This window comes from Oncorhynchus keta, chromosome 15 (genome assembly GCF_023373465.1).
Source record: "Oncorhynchus keta strain PuntledgeMale-10-30-2019 chromosome 15, Oket_V2, whole genome shotgun sequence".
NCBI classification, from domain to species: domain Eukaryota; kingdom Metazoa; phylum Chordata; class Actinopteri; order Salmoniformes; family Salmonidae; genus Oncorhynchus; species Oncorhynchus keta.
The window spans coordinates 16,004,601-16,027,876 of record NC_068435.1 but is presented as its reverse complement, the minus strand read 5'-3'; the positions used below and the strand labels follow the sequence as shown (position 1 = coordinate 16,027,876).

Below are 23,276 nucleotides of genomic sequence, written 5' to 3'. Positions count from 1 at the left end.
ACTACAGTAGTTTAGAGTCTACTTCACGGTTGACCATTAGCAAATAGATTAGGCGTAATAAACACTAACTAACCTTTTTTTAATTTTCACATACCTCACATTAAAACAAATTCCTTGGGCTCACAAGGACACAATACTGCAGCCCCATGTAAACATGAGATTAGGGCCGCCTAGCCCAGATGTGAAGTCTATGAGCTCAGTGCTAGTAGTCGAGTTAATCATAATTCCTGTAATTTATCAAAAACAAGTTCAATTGTCCATCACTTAAAATGAGTGAAAAGAAACCTTTATTTTTTTCAAAGATGTTACAAGGATGACATTTCAGTGAGAGTATAACAAATGACCAAATAACTAGATAATCATAATCAAGCAATTTCCAAGAAGAAAGAAACATCACTTCACTCCAAAGTAAAACCCTGCAGAAGCAAATAATGAAAATAAATGATACTAGGATGACACCAGCTATTGGGGGAAGAGGACAAATATAGACTATTCTGTGTCCTAATTGAAGGTTCTTAGCATTCCAAAATCCCTGTAACCCATGAGACACTCAAGAGTGGTGTTTTGTTTGAACGATATTTGAAGATGAGCAAAGATCAGTTACCATTTGTAGTGGACCAATATTTAATCTACTTGAACTAATTTCATACCCTAACCATTTAGTTGTATTGCAGCAGCAGTTTATTTTCTCTTCAGGAGTTCCCCTTTTGCAACAATAGGCTAATTTCATAAAGATACATGAATGTTTAGTGATGAAACCTGATAATTGAGGTGTACTATCGAACAGCACATGCACAGGTTGTCAAATAGGGAACGCTGTCAGAAATAACACATTTTCGAAATGTATTTGGAGGGATGTGGTTAATGTCTAGAAGATATGGATAGGTACAAACACATTTAGTCAGAATGGGTAACATCTTAAAATGTCTTTCCACAGGTGTTCATAACAGAAAATGTTTAACCACATTAGCATACGACAATGACTTCTGAAAATCATAGCCTAACACGACTCAGCAAAATGACATAAAAATGGTCAGATGACACTATCACACATGGAATGGAGGGTACCGTAATGAATCATGAGGGATGGTTACATACAATTCAGAATTACAGAATGAAAGATTTCAGACCAAAAACTCAACACAGCAGGGAATTGACAAGTAGGATTGTCACAAAATACTACTTTTACACGTGAGAAATTTGACCATCAATGATACAAATTACAGTGCCTTCAGAAAGTAATCACACTGCTTGCCTTTTTCCACATTTAGTTGTTAGAGCCTGAATCGAAAATATATTAAAATTGAGATTGTGCCACTGGCCTACATACAATTCCGCATAATATCAAAGTGGATTAAATTTTTTTTTTTAATACAAAATAATAAAAAATGAAAAGCCGAAATGTCTTGAGTAAATAAGTATTCAACCCCTTTTTATGGCAAGACTAAATAAGTTCAGGAGTAAAAATCACTGTGTGCAATAATAGTGTTTATCATCTCTGTACCCCACACATACAGATCATTGTAAGGGCTCTCAGTCGAGCAGTGAATTTCAAGCGCAGATTCAACCATAAAGACCAGGGGAGGTTTTCCAATGCCTCACAAAGAAGGGCAACTATTGGTAGATGGGTCAAAAAATTAAATAAGCAGAAATAGAATATCCCTTTGAGCATGGTGAAGTTAATAATTACACGCTTTGGATGGTGTATCAATACACCCAGTCACTACAAAGATGCAGGCGACCTTCCGAACTCAGATGCCGGAGAGGAAGGAAACCATTCAGGGATTTCAACGTGAGACCAATGGTGACTTTAAAACAGTTAAGAGTTTAATGGCTGTGAAATCCATCCTCAGTTCAACATTGTAGTTACACACAATACTAACCTAAATGACAGTGATTTTTTTTATATACCTGGACAGAATTAAAAATATCACAAAACATGCATCCTGTTTGCAATAAGGCACTAAAGTGTGTTAAAAAAGTGTTAGAGAAATGAACTTTGTCCCGAATACAAAGCGTTGTGTTTGGGGCAAATCCAATACAACACATTACTGAGTACCACTCTACATATGTTCAAGCATGGTGGTGGCTGCATTATGTTATGGGTATGCTTGTCATCAGCAAAGATTAGGGAAGTTTTGGGGGGGATAATTTACAATATAGTTAAGAACATGCTAAATCAAAGAGGAAAACCTGGTTCTGTCTTCTTTCCAACAGACACTGGGAGACTAATTCACCTTTCAGCAGGACAATAACCTAAAATACAAGGCCAAATATACACTGGGGTTTGCTTACCAAGATGACATTGAATGTTTGACTTTAAATCAGCTTAACAATCTATGACAAGACTTGAAAATGGCTGTCTGTCAAGTTGGTTGTTGATCATTGCTAGAGGTTGAGAATTTTAAAAGTAATGTACAAATATTGTACAATTCAAGTTAGTCCTAAATATTTCTAAAACTAAAAACATTGTATTTGGGACACTAAACATCAACTAAATCGTGTAATGAATAATGTGGAATTTTAGCAAGTTCAGGAGACTAAACTGCTTGGAGTAACCCTGGATTGTAAACTGTCATGGTCAAAACATGTTGATGCAAATGTACCTGAAGTTGGGGAGAGGTCTGTCTTCTTAACTATCAACAAGGCAGGTCCTACAGACCCTAGTTGTGTCTCACCTGGACTACTGTCAAGTCGTGTGGTCAGGTGCCACAAAGAAGGATTTACAATTGTCTCAGAACAGTGCAGCATGGGTGGCCCTTGAATGTACACAGAGAGCTAACAATAATATGCATGTCAATCTCTCATCCAGTTGGAAAGATTGACTAAATCACTATTTGTTTTTGTAAGAAGTATTGACATGCTGAATGCACACCCATGCATATCCCACAAGACATGCAACCAGAGGTCTCTTCACAATCCCAAAATCCAGAACAGACCACAACAGTACTACATAGAGCCATGACTACATGGAACTCTATTCCACATCAGGTAACTGATGCAAGCAGTAGAATCAGATTTTAAAAAACAGAAAAATACACCTTATGGAACAGTGGGGACTGTACACATGGATGTTGTATTGTACATATATGATAGTAGAGTAGTGGCCTGAGGGCACACACTTAATGTGTTGTGAAAAGTTATGAAATGTTATGTAATATTTTAAATTGTATATTACTGCCTTAATGTTTCTGGACCCCAGGAAGAATAGCCTCTCCCTTGGCAGGAACTGATGGGGATCCTAAATAAATACAATAGAAATACAACAAAAAGGAATAAGAGGTATGAATACTTTCTGAAGGCACTGTGCATCAATGATTCTCCATGTGACAGGGTAGGTCTACTACATGTTTGAAGATTTATGTATTGGTAGTTATAAAATTGAAAGGACATTCAAAAGGGGAAAGTAAAATTTCAACTTCAACTGGAAAAAAGGGTTCTTGGAATCTACCAAATACATTTTTTCTTCTCCAACGGGGTGGGTGGGGGTGTGTGGTAGGCTTGAAAACGCAACCCGAGGCAAAACAGTGACTAGGATCTGGTTTAAGGTATGGACTCTTGGCATAATGGAACTACGGCACTACTTTATCCGCTTATATAAAATACAAAAAAGTAGCTAGAGATCACAGAAGTTATTTTTAATCAGTGCATTTAGCAAGTGGCTAGTTTGCATAAACTACATTCAATAAAACCCCTGCAAAAGTTTTGCCTACAAACGTTAGTTTAGAATCGCAACGTTCTGGCATGTCTGCATCATTGTTTGTTGGGAGTCCCTGGAAAATATGTATTTTCCCTTACACTACATTACCAAATGTATGTGGACACCTGCTCATCATTCCAAAATCATGGGCATTAATATGGAGTTGGTCCCCCCCTTTGCTGCTATAACAGCCTACTCTCTTCTGGAAAGGTTTCCTTGGAACATTACTGCGGGCGGGGACTTGCTTCCATTCAGCCACAATAGCATAGTGAGGTCCGGTACTGATGTTGGGCGTTTAGGCCTGGCTCGCAGTTGGCGTTCCAATTCATCCCAAAGGTGTTCGATGGGGTTGAGGTCAGGCCTCTGTGCAGGCCAGTAAAGTTCTTCCACACTGATCGACAAACTATTTCTGAATGGACCTCGCTTTGTGCACGGGGGAATTGTCATGCTGTTGCCACGAAGTTGGAAGTCCAGAATCATCTCGAATGTCATTGTATGCCTTAACATTAAGATTTCCCTTCACTGGAACTAAGGGGCCTAATCGAAACCATGAAAAACAGCCCAACCATTATTTTTCCTCTACCAAACTTTACGGTTGGCACTATGCATTGGGGCAGGTAGCTTTCTCCTGGCATTCACCAAACCCAGATTTTTCCGTTGGACTGCCAGATGGTGAAGCACGATTCATCATTCCAGAGAACGCATTTCCACTACTCCAGAGTCCAATGACGGCGAGCTTTACACCACTCCAGCCAACGCTTGGCATTGCGCATGGTGATCTTAGGCTTGTGAGCGGTTGCTCGGCCATGGAAACCCATTTCATTAAGCTCCCGACGAACAGTTCTTGCGCTGATGTTGCTTCCAGGGGTAGTTTGGAACTATGTGTTGCAACCGAGGACAGACTAATTTTACAAGCTACGCCCTTCAGCACTCAGCGGTCCCGTTCTATGAGCTTGTGTGGCCTACCACTTTGCGGCTGAGCCGTTGTTGCTCCTAGACGTTTCCACTTCACAATAACAGCACTTACAATTGACTGGGGAAGCTCTAGCAGGGCAGGAATTTGACAAACTGACTTGTTGGTGCCACATTGAAAGTCACTTAGCATTTCAGTAAGGTCATTCTATTGTCAATGTTTGTCTATGGAGATTGCATGGCTGTGTACTCGATTGTATATACCCATAAGTAACAGATGGGTCTGAAATAGCCGAATCCACTCATTTGAATCGGTGTCCACATACTGCTGGAAATATAGTGTAGGTAGTGACAGTTCCTCTATGCTAAAAGAGTCCATCATTGGGGGCGTTCCTGTGCCCAGGCGTTGATGGCATTTAAAGTATCAGCTAACCACATATGTCATAGCAATCTGTCAGTTAATGACATAGTTGATGACAGGGCACGCAACCACTGATTGATACGTGCAATGTCTGACCAGGGGAACACGAGCATTGAAACCAGACCCTAGTCATGTTCCCCTGCTCAGACATTGCATGCATCAACCATTGGTTGCATGGCACATCCTCAACTATGTCGTCAGGGACCAGATTGCTATATATCTATATATATCTATAACGATCTGGCCTGCATCAGCAAAGGAACACACCCACTGGTTTGCCTAGAGTCAGGTTTGAGACTAGATCTGTGGTGGGGGCTACACAAATCTACACCATAACCTTTCATGGGCACTAAATATAAAAGTACCTACTGTGTCTACAACACCAATATACAAATATTTGTTCTCATCCTTTGCCACATACTGACAGAAATGCCTCCCTTCGGTCAACAAACTCATCAAGGTATGGTCAGAAATTATATATTTATATTTTTAAGTGAGTTCATAACCTTCATTCAGTTATCATTTTCACATGGGCCAATGACTGCCAGTACTGAATACCTACAATTAGCAGTTGCCAGAGGCTTCTAACCTTCCTCAGTAGTCAAATCCAGACTTCCACTTGTGAATACTGCAGTCTTATCCCAGTAGTATTCACACACTTCATTACTATAACCTCTCTGAACAGAAATTCTTGTTTCCTTGCAACACCTCTTATGAGTTGTTGATCAACAAAGTAAAACATGATTTAATACATAATTTCATGTTTAAACTTGGGCCTCTAGGGATAACTTCTCTGCTTAATGTGGATTAATGAATTAGCCATGTAGCCATGCAAATTATATGTGCATTCTACAAGTGCTTTCTTTGTGGCATTTCATGTCTGTGAAGCTGTGACTAATTTTAAAGTAATAATTTGGAGGTTATTTTAAAGAGCAAGTGATGCCTGCTTTTTCGATTACAATAAGTTGGTTATGGTATTCTTTTTACTCTCCTTTTTGTACTACAGATAGACTTCAGAAAAAAACAAAAACCTGTCTCGCAAACTACAGATCTTTCAAGTCCACCACTTCAGATCTCGAGACAATAATGTTTCCTTTAATTGTTTCAAGAGCCATTCCACCACTTATCCTTCAGAAAGACCAGAACGGAAAGCCAGTGAAATTCACCAGCTTTCAAAACCTCTGCAACAACAGACCTCATGTAGAAAACTTTCCAACTCAAAGTTGAAAAAGATGAATGGTCAGTATTCTTCCGACTCCTGCACCATTTGATTCCGTTTGAGACGTTCAACAAGACCATTCTTGGTCTGCCCAAAACCTCTCGCCTCTCGCTCAAACATGTTCAAATGCAGAGCATGAGCACGGATCAACTTTGAGGTTAGAAATTTTCCCAAATCGACTGACTGCTTCAAGAGTTTCGTCCCCTTTTTCCCCTCTAGCTGGCAGGAGACGGTTTTGTAGAGTGAGGTTGGAGGGTTGTGTGAGAACTCTTCTCAGTCTCTCTGCTCCGAGAACAATGTCCTCAGCCAACTAACTTGTGGTCCCTGGGGGAGAAGAGGTGGTAGGGATGTGACTCCTGTGACCCCATTGAGGATCCATGACCTTTCACCCCTCGACTCATCATCAAAGGGCTTGTCGCTCCGACGCTGCTACCCCAACATATGCTGCTTCTCCTCTGTGTGCGAGCAGCGCCTTCTCTCTCCCTCCTCCTCGCTCTTGTCTTGTCCAGCTCTACCCCCATTTTGCTCTCACTCTTGTGATTGGTTGGTTTCTCTCGGTCTCTCTCCTGTTGCTTTCACACAGTGGTGCTTCAGTTGTAGCAGTGGAAAACGGGTATCCATATGTTCTTTTTTTGATATTACCCAGATTAAAATGGCGACGAACTAAGCTCAGCACAGGCCTAGCTCCTTTTCCCACAACCTAAGAGTCAAATAAAACAAAGATTACTTTTATACCCTGACAAAGACGAGATATAATGCCTATTTACTCCACCTGATATTACTACAGCAACAGTTGGCTTAGCTCATAGAATATAGAGCAAAAAAATTACTTACACTCTAGTACTGGGACAGTCCAGTCACACCATGTTGATAAGCTCTTTCCCCTTGGTAGGTGGAGTCTTGGGAGAGGGCCACGTCAATCTGGGACTTGAACTCATCGCCAAGGTAGCTGTCCTGTAAGAAAAACAACAAGGGAGAAGCTTTTAGCCTGCATGTACATGTTTGTCAGAGCAAGAACGTCTGCTATGAGAAACACATTTAAACGTTCTTCTGCTTTACCTGAGAGAGTTCAGGCTGGGAGAGGCCAGGCTGGCTCATCTGGGAAGGCTGGCTCATGGTGATGTAGCCCTGTGTGAGGGGTCCCTGGGAGAAGGGCTGGGAGCCCAGGTCCTGGCTGGCCTGGCTGCCACTCATGAGGCCGTGCTGCCCGCTGCCCCCGCCGTGGTTCCCCATGCCACGGCTCCGCTGGCGCCCACCTCGCACCCCTCCGCCGCCGGCCTTACCCTTCATACCTCCACCACGGCCTGCTGGCGGGCAGTGGACCTGGCCCAGGTAGCCTGGCGGCGGCATGGGGGGCATGACCAGGTTGAAGGGAATGTTCATGGAGGCCATGGGGCCCGGACCAATCATGCCGATCTGGTCGTGGGTCTGGAAGTACATGTTGGATGAACGTCCTACAAGAAAAGAAAACATATTGAACAACGGCAAAACAGGTAAAGAGACACAAGTTTCCAGTTTGACGTCGTCTCTCACCAGTGCTGCTGCGGTCATACACAGATCCAGGAATAAGAGCCTCCCTTGCATCATACATGGCTGTGCTCATGAAACGGCCCCCCTGAAGAACCCACACATGAAACAAACATTTCAGTAAGTCTAACACACACACACAGTAGCCTATGCACATATTTTTTAAATGGTCTACTGGCAAAGTAATATCATGAAAGTAAACACCACGCACTACATAAAGTTGTACATAATCCAACACACGTGGATTTAGGGGGAGGACGACTCACAGGGTTGATGGCGTTGACCAGTTTGCGGGGCTTGCTGAACTGCATGAGGCTCTCCCTCAGGTTGTTGAGGGGTCCCTCCACCAGAACCTTCTGCTCCTTATAGTAGTTGAGCAGGTGGTTCCACAGAGGCTGCTTGGACAGGGCCTTGGGGTTGCCCACGATGATAACCCCATACCTATACACACACACAAATAGGACATAGTTCCTTTCAAACACTTCCTTCACAGATATAGAAAATAATATTATGTAAATAATTTCTCTTTGCAGTGTGGTAATGACATTTTGCTCTGAGGATTTAGAAATTGTTGACATAATCCCAAATACAAATAATAAAATAGTCTTGCAAAACTTGTTATCTGTTGACTATCAGGAGACAGAGAGAATGGCCCATGTGTTTTTTACCTGGCCCTGGTGAGAGCAACGTTGAGACGGCGTGGGTCGTTGAGGAAGCCAATGCCCTGGTGCTCGTTGGCTCTGACACAGGACAGGATGATGAAGTCCTTCTCTCTGCCCTGGAACGCATCAACGCTGGCTATCTCCACCTCCTGAGGACAGCCAAGAGACCGGAAAGCAATTAGATAAGCCAACATAGACGCACCATTCCACCATCCATTTGAATGTTTTAAGTGAAGGCCAAACTGGATTAATGATTCCATGAGCACATTACTAAACCAATGTAAACTGATTTATTTAGATTTATGCACTCCCATTTCAAGCTATAACTATATTTCAAACCTGCTACATTATAGTGAGAATATGACTGACAGACTGGAGTGCTGCAGCGGACAAGATTGGTCACATATTGTAGAGCCAAGCCTGTGTTTTGTACCTGGTAGAGCTTGGTGTGGAGGGAGCCACTGAACTGCATGTACTGCACCAGGTAGGACCTCTGGCCCTCGTAGGGGGTGATGATGCCTATCTGGTCAGGCTTGGCCCCAGCCTTTAGCAGCCTGGTGGTGATCTTCTCCACGTTGGAAGCCTCAGTTCTGTACAGCGGGAGAGAGTGAAGAAAACCTTATTCACAAAACATACCCTTTTTATGACTGGAGTCATAAATGGTCAGTGTACGAAAGCACTGGAATGATAAATGCCTCAGTTTGTCAAATACCTGTTAAGATAGGAGGTTCCAGAGCTTGCAATTTCTTCCTGGCCCAAGGTCACGTAGAAGAACATGGGCTTGTCTGGTTGTGGCCACTGGAAGTCAAAGCCTTTCTTGATGCGGTCAGCTGTGTAAGTCAAATAAAAATGGGTAAAGAAAAGGAGTTAATAAAATGTACATTTAGGTGATCCAGATTTAAGTGTAAATTAAGCCAATGTCGTGTATTACCTTTTTATATGGGTGTTTTACATCTGGTGCAAGCTGAGTAAATATGGCTGTTATAAGGCAATTCATGATTGTTCTGTTTTCTTGTTCCTTAGAGACATGATCTAAACTACCCAACCAGTTTGTAGACAACAGGGAGCCCATTCCCCTCTTGCTGGACAAGCACATTAGGAGGACAAGCTAACCCTCACCTGTATTTACGAGAATTCTATAGACGGGATGGCTGACAACGTCCAAAAACGATGCGCGTAGGCAGTGTTGCGATTTTGAACAGTTAGATAGCTTGCCATGTGAGAAATCATAGTTGGCCCGTGTCAGCTCGTTGTATGTTGTTATCGATACCATGTCTTGACTCATGTCATGTCTATGCTAGTATGGTTCACTAGTTAGCTAACCAGCAACTGTAACAATGTATTTGAGAGACAAGTGCTCATTGTGCAAATGCATTTACGTTTTGAATAAACATTTGGAGACTAAATATAGTTTACAACAGTCTATGCCAACCCAGTCTGTTCTGCGCCATAGTTGCGCACGCCTCGGTTTTGTTGCTAAACAACCAACCCGTGTACACACTGGCCCAGTTCCATTCCTCACAAACTTACCTGCGGTGACTCCGTTCTGCAGGGAGCCCTCGTAGAAGATGTTGGAGGGGAAAGCGCTGAGGGCCGGGTGCATACGGTACTGCACCTGCAGACGGATGGGCCTGATGCCCAGCACCACGAGACGCTCAAACAGGGACTGGGACAGGCCCGCCTTGGCAGCCTTCTTACACATCACTACTGGACCCAGCTGGCAGTGGTCTCCCACCAGGATCAGCTTGAGAGAAACAGAGAGAAATCATAGATTTAGTACAAATAGAAAGGCTATTCCAATTCAAATCCATTGTTGTGTGGTGTAGGAACTAGTATTGGGCATAGCATTTGCATGTGTTTATTTCCTATATTGTAATTACTTTGCCACCATGACCTATTTATTGCCTTACCTCTCTTATCCTACCTCATTTGCACATGCTCAATATAGATTTTCCTACTGTATGTTTGTTTATTCCATGTGTAACTCTGTGTTGTATGTGTCCAACTGCTTTGCTTTATCTTGGCCAGGTCGCAGTTGCAAATGAGAACTTGTTCTCAACTAGCCTACCTGGTTAAATAAAGGTGAAATAAAAAAAATATCACAACTCAGAGAAAGTAGTGCCCATCTCAGTGTCAAATTCAACCAAGCACAAACATCCGGAGAAAGGTGATAAATGTAACTGCAGTTTTTCCTCAGCAACAACCTTTGATAAACATTCTGTATAAGAAAGAGAGAGAAGTTGGGACCTGTCATGGAGCTAACTGACTAGACATAATTTATCGTAGAGATTGCCCTGAGACATACCTGCTTGGCCCCCAGTATGACAGGCACCATACACTCTGGCTCAGTGGCCTGGGTGCTCTCATCAATGAGGATGGAGCGGAACTGCATCTTGGCCAGGCGGGGGTCTCCTGCCCCCACACAGGTACAGCAGATCACATCAGCATTCTGTGGAGCAGAGATGGGAGACGTGGTCAGTGATAATCAACCTCAGGGAGTAGTGGAATTATGCCATTTTAGGACTTTGTTTTAAGGGAGTGTGTGGAAAAGGAGCAGGTGTTACCATAAGTAGTTCCCTCTCGGCGGTGCGCTTCAGGGCTCTGTAGCGCTTCTCGTCTGAGGAGGACAGCTCCCCAGTCTCGTCCTTCAGCTGCTGGAGCTTCTGAAGCTCTGGTATACTGCATACAGATACAACAAAAATACAAACTGAGAAACCAGTACTCTTTAGTGTGGAGAATCCCAGAGCTGACAAGGTTCTGTCGTTCTGCCCCTGAACAAGGCAGTTAACCCACTGTTCCTCGGTAGGCTGTCATTGTAAATCAGAATTTGTTCTTAACTGACTTGCCTAGTCAAATAAAATAAAATAAAAGTGGAATCGATCCTTTGTCTCCTGAGTTAGCAGGACACCTGATAAGATGAAGACACCATATTCCTCTCTCGATAGCAGTCCCAGGTTACCTGTCCATGTTGCGGATCTGGTTGTGCAGAGCCAGGAAGGACACAGGGGAGTCGATGGCCTCTCTGCTCTTGGCAGACAGCCTCACCACCTTCAGACCTGACATGTGGATCTTCTCAGTCAGCTGGTCCACCGCAATGTTACTGGGAGCACACACCAGCACAGGCCTGAGGACACACACAACTGGTGTTAGGGATGGACAAGAGCGCTTATAAAACCTTTAGGTTGGTCAATTTAGAAAAAATATATATTTTGCAATGATGATCTCTGCCAAGACTAGATAGACTAAGAGTAGTTACTCTTATAGTGAAAGTTATTTACTTATAAGTACTGTATATGGTTAAGTACTGTATATATTAAGTGAACACATCTTACCCGTTGCCCTGTCTGGCCAGGTGGTACACTACAGTGGCAGAAGTGACAGTTTTCCCCGTGCCAGGGGGCCCCTGGATGAGACTGAGAGGGCGCTGCAGCACAGTCTTCACAGCATATACCTATGTGATGACATTTTAAAATGCCAAACTGTCAGCAAATATCGTTTTAGAAGGGATAACTCAAATACACTCATAACTTCTGCATATCGTAACACCCACCTGTGAGTGGTTGAGGTCAGGCAGGCCCTGGGCGGTGAAGCGTTTGGGCAGCTGACACTTGATGACCACATCCTCCACCTCGTGACCCAGCAGCTTGTGGTAGATGTACCCGGACACAGAGGTCTCGTCCACGGCAAAGGTCTTCAGGGCACTTTGCATCCTGGAGGAAAGTTTGAAACCGTGTGTAATATTAAGTCCATTGCCAAAAGCAAGCCTAGCTCAATCCATTTGTTGCGTTTCATATGGATTGGTGTCAGGAGGTTCCTACCGGTCAAAGGAGGTGGACTTCCACACAAAGTCAACCTGGAAGTTGTGTGGTACTTCCACGGGGGCCCCAGCACTGCTCCTCAGCTCGATGGCTATCTCATCGCCATAGTCTATTGTCACAGGATTAAGGACTACACGCCACATAACACCTATTCCTTCCAGAGACTAATGCTATCAATGTGGTCAGAGAGACAATCATTCCCAAACTAATGTTTGAATTTGAATCAAATGAGTAACGAAGAGTCAAAGGTAACATAAGAGCATAATGATTTTTAACAAAGGATACTGTCTGGGACTTTGATGACATGTCCAATGCCTTTCCAGAGTGGGGCAAGGTCTCCCTTGTACCTCAGGCAAATCTCATCTCCCTGCATCAGGCGCATGTCTTCAGAAATACAGTGAATAGTAGAAAAAGGACAGCAAGGACAAGGGAATTGGCTGATGAAAAGCACAATTTAGAATCCATAGACTTTAGGACATTAGTCATACAAACAGAATCGTGTACACACACACACACACACACACACACACACACACACACACACACATACAGACTCAAGACTAGAAGACACTCCGGCATGCTCATCAGTGAGAACGTGAGGGAGGTCGTGGCCGGAATGGAATGGAGATGGAACACTCGTGAACACTGACGTTGATGAACAAAAAATGAATTACCACCTGAGTCCGTCTTGGGAAGGCTGAAATAAGCAATCCGCTTTTTATTGAGTCCCAAGTCCCACCTGACAGTAATATTGTCTTGGGTCTGGGAAACAAACAGACGAGACGGCAATGAATTAACCATCTAAAACCAAACGGTCTTTACCGTGACATCCAAAAGCAGGAGGAGCTAGCCTGAAAACTCTAGCAGAAATCAGTAGAACTTACCTGGGACTCTTTGAGTTTCTTATCGTAGTCAGCCTCCAGTTTGACCAGGGGGCCAAAGATGTTCTGGTACTGGTAGGCATCCTCGTAGCGCAGCAACACGTGCTGAGGCTCCTCGTCCACGCCGGGCTTCTCCAGGTCCTCCAGAGTGGCTGTGGGGTTTTCCTGAAGACACCCAGTCAAACAACAGCCACAGGTAAAGAGCGCTGATTACTTTATTTGAGAAATAAAATTCATAAAAGAAGCCAGTAGCTCTCCATGACCAAAGTAAAAGGCCACTGGCCTACAGTAAACCACTGGGTTAACTCTCGCTAAATTTACATGTATGTAATTTAGCTGACGCTCTTATCCAGAGCCACTTACAGTAGTGAGTGCATATATTTTCATATATTTCGGTACTGGTCCCCCGTGGGAATCGAACCTACAGCCCTGGCGTTGCTAGCACCATGCTCTATCAACTGAGCCACACAGGACCATAAGGTAGTTTATGAACCTTCCAGAGCTCCTCAAGCTTGTTTATCTGCTGGGCGGTGATCTGGCGGGCCCGCAGCTGCTCCTGCTCAGAGGGGATCTTAACCAGCCAGGACAGGAAGCAGCGGTCCTGGATCAGCGGCTGCCACTGGGAGCTGTCCCAGTTGATGTCTTTCAGACTGCTCTGACTGGCACATGGCTGCCTGTATTACCAAAAACAAACAATACGTCCATCAATGCACTCCACTACTAAATCACTTTGATTCAATGATAAGAGCTATTGGATTATGGATTCAAAAAGGGCCAAGAACATTTAGAAAAATAGGACATCTGATCATTGTGAAACAGAATGGTTCAAAAAATGGTTAGTAAACACCATAGACCGGCTTTACCTGCAAAGCAGTACCACCACAGAGTCTGCCTTGGCAGGGATGAACCCCAGGAGGAAGACGTTGCGACAGCCACAGTTGTAGCACTCCAGCACCGTCTCCCCCAAAGGACCATCCTTGTGCAGAGTCACCTCCTTGGACTTGGCTCTGACCAGGTGGTTCACAATGTGGCTGAGAGAGGAAAATATGAACAGATTTAGCAACATTTATGATAGACATTTATAAAATGTCCTTTGGGACTCATGTGCCTCACATTCTACTTTGTGTGTATAGTCTTCCACATAGACGCCAACTACATTTAGATAAGTTGGTTGTTCTTTGGAGCTTACCTGCCAGATGTATTGCCACGTCCATTGCAAAACCACTTCTTGCTGGTGTTGCAATACACCACACAAGCAGGATCGTGAATGCCACAGTAACTTGGGAAAGCAAAACAAGGATAATGTCACAACCGTAAAAACTTTACAGGGAGTAAAACAAATATTTATTATGAACTCTGCAAGACAGCATCAAAAGATCAATCAAAAGATATTTCTGAACATTACCTGCATGCATGGACTGGGAGATCTTTAGTATAATAGCTGTCTTCCTCGTCTTCTTCAAAGTTCAACTCTGCAAGAAGTTGACTTGCTTTCACAACAGGGTCATCCCCATTCTGCTGTACTCCATCAGGCCCATTCACCTGGAGAAAACATGGAAATTTCATTTCAATAGCGGCTGGCAAAATAATGTAAATAACCTGGAATTGGACACCACCACAGATAACGTTTTAACTACAAGTGTAACAGACAGTTAGTAAACTATCGTTTAGTTAGCTAACGTTAGTTAGCTATTAAATGCACTTGTAGCAAGCTCACAGCAGTTAGCTAGCATGCCATGTAACGCGGGCAGATAATGAATTTAGGAATGCTACACTCAGTGCCATGGCGTTATCAAGAAAATGACAGGCTGCTTGACAATCTTGGTGTCCATCCCACAACGCATACAAGCAAATTAGCTAATACTAGCATGCTAAATTATATGTAAACATGCTGGCTAAGTTAACTGGTTAGCCAGCTACGTGGCCTCTGAGACAGATGCATGTGTTTTCTTTGAAACTATACAGCTAGCTACCAGCGTGCTAGCTGTGCTAATATAGTTAGCACACTGGCTAGCTATCTCCAAGGTTCCGTATGTACAATACCCTTTAGCTTGTTAGCGAGTTTTTATTTGCTAGTTTGAAACCATACAGGCAACAAAAATTACACGAACCTGATTTTCCAACTGACTCTGCGTTTGGCCTGTTTGAGTCTGGCTCGGCAGGGTAAAATCCGTGAACTCATACTCCGAGCCCTGGGTATCTGCTCCAAGCAACTCCGCTTCCTCAGTGTCCAGGAACGTGAGAGTCTGCGAGCTCGGCCCGTACGCCTCAACACTCATTTTCTCCACCAACAGTGATATTTCAGAATGATATTTTAAATTCAATCGCTAACTAAACAAAGTGTAGATATCCCTGACAAAATTAAACTTAAACAAATACCGAAATACCAACGCACATGAATAAACTGAGAACACACCGTCTCGTGAGCCTCAACTCCCACTCGAAGTAATGACGTAACACCTTGCACACAGCACAAAATGCAAAGAGCACATCAAAGGTCGTCAAAATTGACAAAAGCTGGATCCTTTCTAGCCATAACCACATTCAAAGTGTCCAAGGCATAACGTTCACACAAAAGAGGAATATTTTTCACAATCCTTGATTAGGCCTAGAGTCAGAATGTGTTTATCATGTACAGTAATTTACAAGATGCTGTTATCCAGAGCAACTTACAGGAGCAGTTACTGTAGGGTTGAATGCCTTGCTCAAGGGGCACACTGACCGATTGTTTTAACCTAGTCGGCTGAGGGAATCAAACCAGCAACCTTTTGGTTAATAACACAACACTCTTAACCGCTTACCCTTTCCTGGTAATATTATGTAAGTAAGATGACATTCAAATTCTTTCCAATTCCAATAGATGTACATGATGAATTCATAGGAAGAAGAGCACATACTACTACAGGTTTACCAATAGTTATTTTACTTGGTATGGCTTAAGCTTATTGGCTTAAATTTTTCTTTAAGTGGTTTAATCACAGCATTAGACCATATTCTGAAGTAGAGAATACAGATACCAAAGACAAAATAAAAATGTCCATATCATTATTCATCACATTACAAATATTGATTGTATATGCAATAAATTACCTGAGATAATAACACATGGTTGAAGTACATTAATCAAAAAAACATGTTTGTGTCCTTATATGTACTGATATGCAGCGGTCCTGGATATATTGTACAATTTCACAACAAATATTAAACACATAATGAGGGGGGCTAGAGATGGTAAAATAAATGGCACGCTACGTTGACCATTATGTCAAAGCGAGAGTGATTTGTGAGGGGAATAAGGAACTAAAAAGGGAACTATTTAAAATAGTGAGAAAGAAGCAGGCAGTCAGTCATACAGCTGTCAGGACGATGTGGCTTAAAAGCACTGAATATCCAAAGATGGCTGCATTCCAAACACTTAAAAGACACACCCTCTCCCCTCAAACTTCTGATGACGTACCATGACGTCTGACGAGTTTACACTTGTAGGGCAAGGGAGGAAGGAATTTTAAATGGACTGCCCTTGCCCGGAAATTCGTCACTCGTTCGTACCGCGAATATTGTGTTTTTAGCCCCCGGTAGCTTGTGGGTGCTTTATATGCGCTACAGTCAATTATGGTTGCATGTCTACTTATATTAACTATATAGTTATTAATATACGCTTACTGTATGATGGCTAGCAAATTAATTAGCTAACTAACGTTAGCCTGCCTAGCTGGAACTTCTGAAGAAGGAAAATGTTTTATTTATACAATTTCCAAAAAGCTATCCAAACAAAAACATAATTACTTTTACGTGACGCGAATTGAATTATGGGGCGTTTCAAGCCCCGAAGTGAACATAATTGTACACTCGCAAAATCTTATCAAAAACGAGGGCTGAGGGATTTACGTTGCGAACTTCCCTTGCTTTGGCTAATCATTTCGACCGACGACCAAGATGGCCGCAGGGATTACTCCAAGGGCATTGCATAAAGTGAGGATAGTGGACTAGGGTGTGTCTTTTGTGAGTTTAAAACGTAGCCAATGGTTCTCTCATCTACAGCATCATTTATTGGACCATTACAGTGTGTCGTCTTGTGTTGCTGCTATGCTATATGTTGTTGTTTTAGGCCTCTATGTAGCGTTGTCTCTCTTGTCGTGATGTGTGTTTTGTCCTATATTTTATTTTTAATCCCAACCCCATCTCCGCAGGAGGTCATTTGGTAGGCTGTCATTGTAAATAAGAATTTGTTCTTAACTGACTTTCCTTGTTAAATAAAGACTAAATACAATTTTAAATAACGGTTTCTTTGTGAAATACAGTCAAATGACAATACCCAGAGCCATTGATATAATATACGTGTATACCAGAGGAGGCTGGTGTGAGGAGCCATAGGAGGATGGGCTCATTGTAGTGGCTGGAATAGAATGAGTCAAACACACTGTTTCCAAGTGTTTGACATGCTTGGTACCATTCAATTGATTCCATTCCAACCATTAAAATGAGCCTGTCCTCCTATAGCTCCTCCCACCAGCCTACCCAGTTGGATACATCCATTGCTCTGCCTATTCTCATTCATATAATCTCCCTTTCTCTAGTTCAGGGGGAGTGCTGATAGCCCTCTCTTTAGCTACTGCTTAGTGGAGTATCAGTTGTATCTGTCCTTAAAGTTAGAATCCTTAGATGCTACATCAATTTTTGGACTTGTGCTATATAACCATTGATTCTTGACGAATATAACGTATGAATGCCTCATGAGCTTAGTTCAAATTTCATACCCCATCAGAACCCATAATATAAGCTTGTAAATGTAAACAAACACTGTATAGCCTCAAAACATGGTTAAAACTATCATTTTGAAATCTTGGATGGTCAGTCTGTGAATATAGCTCTGCCTATGAATTTGAGAGTGGTTACATTTCTTCAGGCCCATCCCTCAGGTTTTTACCAAAACAGAGGCAGGGTCACCACTTTGTTATTGTTTCAATTAAGGATTCCAGCTTTAAGTGCTTTATCTGTCCATTGGGGACAGGAGCAATGAGTTGAGGACAGAGGTCACCGGAAGTAATTCTTTAGTGAGCATGCTGATGGTGCTGGTGGCTGCAGTGGTGGTGGTCATGGTCATCATCCTCAGATTGACCCACAAGCTCCAGCATCTCCCCTACTACGGCCTGCAAGGCTCTGCCTAGGTCCTGGGCACTGTAGGGCTTCTCTAGTGGAGGAACGTGCACAAACGCTGACCTGCCCTTCCCCAGGTACAGCGACGTGTAGTAGGTGTAGTCACACAGGTATCTGACCGGATCAAAGGTTAAGTTAGGGTAAAGAGACAACAGAAGACATTAGCTTTTATCAGAATCAATGGATTTGCCATTTAGGTCAATGAGATTTCTGAAGTGGCAACTTCAGATTACAAAAGGGACAGACCACCCACATTATTATTTAACATCTTATCACTCACTACCTAGAAAGTATGCTAACCCTAACCCTACAATTAAAGATCATAGATAGGATACATTTGTAATTTGTGTGAACATTCCCTTTAATGTAGTTTCATTGAAAAAAAGTATGAGATCATAAATAGTGGCATGTGACTGGTTGAATGAGAGTAGAGTCGAGCACAGCACTCACCGGCCTGCATCCTTTGATACTGACACTGCCACGCCAAGCCTTGAGGAGTTGACCCTCTTGCAGACTAGGTCCATGTCTATGACTGAATCGATGCAGTCAGGACCACCGTCCAGGCAACACTGAGAGTCTGGACAGAAGCTGCAGTTGTCCACCCGCTTGTAGCCGTGGTTGTGGCCACATTTCTCCAGGGTGACTGTGGTGGCTATCCCAGAGACCCCGACATGGACCACCAACTGTTGACCCACGGAGAAGAGAATGTGTGTTAAATGTAGCCACTGTTATACCAATAGAGACTCTACATCATATTTCAAACTGTAGCCTAAATGTCATACAGTAATGGTGCACCTGTCGAACACTATTACTAATGCCTTTTACCATGCAGTAAAAAAATATATTGTGAGGAACAACACTTGACATTTGCTGTGACTCCCTGTGGCTACCTGTGGCTGATGCTGTTTCCATAGAGATGGCAGTAGACTCTGAACTGCCTGGTACTCCACTGGCACCTCACAGACATATAGGTCCACACTCTGACCCAAGCCCAACCGCTCCAGTTCCTTTACACAGAGGAAACAGGAAGTGTGTAAGGAACCACAAACCCTATTTAATTAGATAAAGCTTTATTTTTCCTTTTGAGGCATTTGTTGTGCCTCAAGGTTGTAAAAATCAGTTGCCTTTACACCTGTTGTGATAACACTAATTACTATAGTAACAACATTGCATTCATCCATTGTTAAATAGTGAAAAGTGATTACTTATTCATTATTAAGTCATTAAGCATTTGCTGTTACGACAGAAGTGCTAAAGCAGATCATTCCTTTTTCCACTTGTGTATTAACATGACACTTTCATTAGTTCCTACTATGCAATGAAGTAATTATTCTTAAATGTCATGTAATGTGATACAATTTTGTGTTACTACTCATGTGGAAATCAACGTAAGGTGTTGCCAATAAGAATAGACCTCTTAATAATGCACCATACAAAACACGCAACAAACTCACTTACCTGCACTGCCACCCAGCTAGCATTCACGGTGTGATCGCCAAAAGGTTCAAACCCTAAAAAAATATAGATGATATTGATAGCCTTTTAAGTCCTCGCCTAGTAACACCAGTATACACCAATGGCACATTAAATTTTTATAGCTGCTTATCACTCTACCCCTATCTAAATGAAAGTCACAATAATCTTAGTTCGAAAGTCTAACGGACATCTCAAGTTAAATATTATCTATTACAGCAGCTGACATGTATAATCAATTGTAACACAATATATGCTAATGAGTGCATGGGTTTTATAGATGAGATGACACTATACTACAATGTCCATTTAAGTTATATCGGGGGAGAAGAGTAGGTTAAGAATATGCTTCTTGTCAGCACGAATTTAGCCAGCATCATTCTCAATAGTATCACAATAATATCACGACAAACATGTACCCATAAATGGCTAAATGGCTACAACGATCCATAAATGGCTACATTATCGCCTCTGACTTGATCTATCTGTAATAGGTTGGTCTGCCTCAACATTACAATTCGTACATTTCAACCTGACAGACACACTTTGTGAATGTAAGATGAAGATGCACAATACAGTACAGTAGACGGTCAGTAGTTGTATAGTAGTTGAGGAACAATGTCGTTTTCAAGATGACACAATATAGAAGTAATTCCAATCTTTAATAGTTAGGCAACTAATTTTAATCAACATTTTAGAGAACTGACAGCGAACTAAGACAGTATAGGCTACATAAATCACTTACCTGTCACTATTACCGTCCTTTTAGTCGCCATTATTTGTGAGTTATAGTGAATTCTGCAAGAATGTAATCTACTCTTTTTCAACCCTGATGAGTTGAGAATTCCTCCTCGATTCTCTTCCGCTATCTATTCATTATTTTTGCAAGAGCTCAAGCGAGCGTTCTCGGTTTCTTCCAGTCCTTCTACGCTGTTGACAACACTACTCTATACCTCAACATCCAGCCACCTATCGCCACCTACTGCAATGGAATTCATGCTCAGCGCATACGCTCATTTATTTGACAAATTTGGCTTAACCTTTTGTTGAAATTACATAATACAACCGATGTGAAATGTCTAGCTAGTTAGCGGTGTACACTAGTAGCGTTTAATCGGCGACGTCACTAGCTCTGAGACTGAAGTAGTTGTTTTCCTTAATTCCGTACTGGCCGTGGCTTTTGTGGAGCGAGGTAGCTATGCTTCGTGGGTGACCGATATCTGTGTGTTTCGAGGGTTCCTGGTTCGAGGTCAGGTTGAGGAATGGAAGCAAATATTTATATTGATGCTGTTGATTAGGATAAATTAGTTGGGCTCTGCCAAAGATTATCTATTATATTGACAAGATAGCCCAGTGACCACTCTAACAATGGAAATACATGTCCTCAATAGTCCACAGTATGAGTCATAATACCCATGAAGCCAAGCGGTCAAAAGGAAATGGTTCCAATAATTTGTCCATCATTCATTTTACCCCATAGGGGATTTTAGAAGCACTTAAAATAAGGGCTGCGTTTCGTGTAGGCTTTCCCCGGAGTGACATTTTGATAACCATGTACAGTTCTCTAGGACAAGGTGACTTTTATCAATATATTCGTCTGTATTTACCCCACCATAATGAAATGCTAATTAGCTGCAAATGTGGCTATCATAAAGAACTACAAATGCCATGATGATCTGGACGAGACTGCCAAATCTAGGCAAAGGTAAGAATCTCTGGATTAACTAACTAATGTTAGCTAAATGTAGTAATTAATAAATTGGCTACATTTCTTTAAATGCACAATTCTGTCTAGTGCAAGTTTTAAATTGACACAATAACTGTTAGCGAAGGTATCAGCGAGAGATGACATGCAGGAGCCTGCAGGGATTTGTAGTTTTGCATGATGTGTACTTTGGTTCTAATTAGCATTTTTGAATCTGAGAGTAAATAGAGCTGAATATATTAATAAAAGTAACCTTTTCCAAGAGAGATTTATATCGTTATCAAAATGTCACGCCAGGGTAAGCCTACACGAAACTGAGCCCTTATTTTAAGTGTTTCTAAAATCCCCTTTTTGAAAAATTAATGGTGGAAAAACGACTGGAACCATTTCCCTATTTGAATGCCAGGTTTTATGGGTACTATGACTCTTCCACTGTAGGGCTCTATGATTTAAAGGCAGGCGAGATCAAGTGGGACCATTCTAACCAATGAGAGGGCAGATACGCATGTGAACAACAGGCACAACTAAGTAATCTTTCTCAAAGTTGCCACAATGCCACATGCATCCACTTATATCAGTACATTTGTAACAGCCTACACATTACTAAACATATTTTATTTTGTTTCTTTACCCCCTTTTTCTCCCCAATTGAGATCCTGTCTCATCGCTGCAACTCCCCAATGGGTTCATGCGTCCTTCAAAACACACTCCTTAACACCTGCCCGCTTGACCCGAAAGCCAGCCTCACCAATGTGTCGAAAGGAAACACTGTTCAACTGACAACCAAAGTTAGCCTGCAGGCGCCCAGCCCACCACAAAAGTGTGATGAGCCAAGTAAAGCCTCCACGGCCAAACCCTCCCCTAACCCAGACGATGCTGGGCCAATTCTGTGCCGACACAACCCAGGGTAGAACCCGGGTCTATAGTGACACCTCAAGCACCACGATACAGTGACTTAGACCTCTGCGCCACTCAGGAGGCCCACATTTGCTAAACTTCTATTAGATCAAATAAGCCTCATGGAATTTGACACTCTCATAGACCTCCATACAAAAAATGGCTTATCTCATGAGGACAGATTTTGGGCGGAGTAAATCCTTTCTCTTCGCCTTTTCCTCTCTGGCTTCCCCAGCTGCTGGGATTGCTGCGGAGAAGGTGGAGGTCAAAGAGGGCTGAGTGTAACCGATGTGAAATGGCTAGCTAGTTAGCGGTGTCCAATAGTAGCGTTCAATCGGTGTCTTCTCTATTGAGACCTTGAAGTACATATTGATACATTTTTAAAGGCTTTCCAAAGCCATAAGATGGTACGTTTTAATAAATACATTTTTGTTTATTTGGCCTTTCAATTATTATGTTCAGACTCAGATTTATTTCCCCCATGCATTTATAATTGCTTTATTTGGTAACATTGACACTTTGCCTATAATAAAATCAAATTTTTTCCCAACTCGCAAAATTGGGACAGCTTCAGCAGAATTTAGCAATCCCAGCTGTAGAGGCCTTTAAAGTCATAGCACCTGGTAGGGTATTCATTGTGTCAGCTATTGTACACTTTAGTACAAGCTATAAATGCTGTTACGTCTCACTTTAACTCTCATCTTAGCTTTATCACATTTCTGTAAAGCAAGAAATAAATCAGTAAATTGAATTTGAGTGGAAAATATATAATGAAAAACATTTGTATTATGTTGAAATACTCTTGAAAACCATCTGGGTTGGTGTTTATGTTTTCATAAAGGCACTCCCATTTTGATATCTGTTCACCACAACAGCTTATGGTTTGTATTCAGTCCACACCCCT

At 42.3% G+C, this 23,276-nt stretch overlaps 2 protein-coding genes across 3 annotated transcripts; both read right to left on the bottom strand.

Moving 5' to 3' along the window:
* Positions 1-270: 270 nt before the first annotated feature.
* LOC118394507 (regulator of nonsense transcripts 1-like) lies at positions 271-15,918 on the bottom strand. 2 transcript variants are annotated; one of them, XM_035787735.2, is made up of 23 exons: positions 15,252-15,918; positions 14,546-14,682; positions 14,330-14,419; positions 14,004-14,171; positions 13,634-13,814; positions 13,144-13,305; positions 12,934-13,021; positions 12,545-12,643; positions 12,260-12,368; positions 11,992-12,151; positions 11,774-11,892; positions 11,401-11,565; positions 11,006-11,120; positions 10,747-10,890; positions 9,972-10,185; positions 9,154-9,271; positions 8,875-9,031; positions 8,448-8,590; positions 8,046-8,220; positions 7,786-7,867; positions 7,312-7,706; positions 7,087-7,206; positions 271-6,952 (listed from the first exon to the last, which is right to left on the bottom strand). In XM_035787735.2, the coding sequence occupies exons 1-22, from the start codon at positions 15,417-15,419 to the stop codon at positions 7,090-7,092; spliced, it is 3,306 nt and encodes a 1,101-aa protein (XP_035643628.1). In that variant the 5' UTR covers positions 15,420-15,918; the 3' UTR covers positions 271-6,952; positions 7,087-7,089. The 2 variants fall into 2 exon arrangements, with proteins under 2 accessions (XP_035643628.1, XP_035643629.1); XM_035787736.2 differs by having other exon boundaries at positions 12,937-13,021.
* A 128-nt stretch (positions 15,919-16,046) lies between these two features.
* LOC118394508 (pyroglutamyl-peptidase 1-like) lies at positions 16,047-21,184 on the bottom strand. The gene is made up of 5 exons (XM_035787737.2): positions 20,516-21,184; positions 19,756-19,808; positions 19,188-19,304; positions 18,748-18,980; positions 16,047-18,411 (listed from the first exon to the last, which is right to left on the bottom strand). The coding sequence occupies exons 1-5, from the start codon at positions 20,544-20,546 to the stop codon at positions 18,192-18,194; spliced, it is 654 nt and encodes a 217-aa protein (XP_035643630.1). The 5' UTR covers positions 20,547-21,184; the 3' UTR covers positions 16,047-18,191.
* Between the last annotated feature and the right edge of the window lie 2,092 nt (positions 21,185-23,276).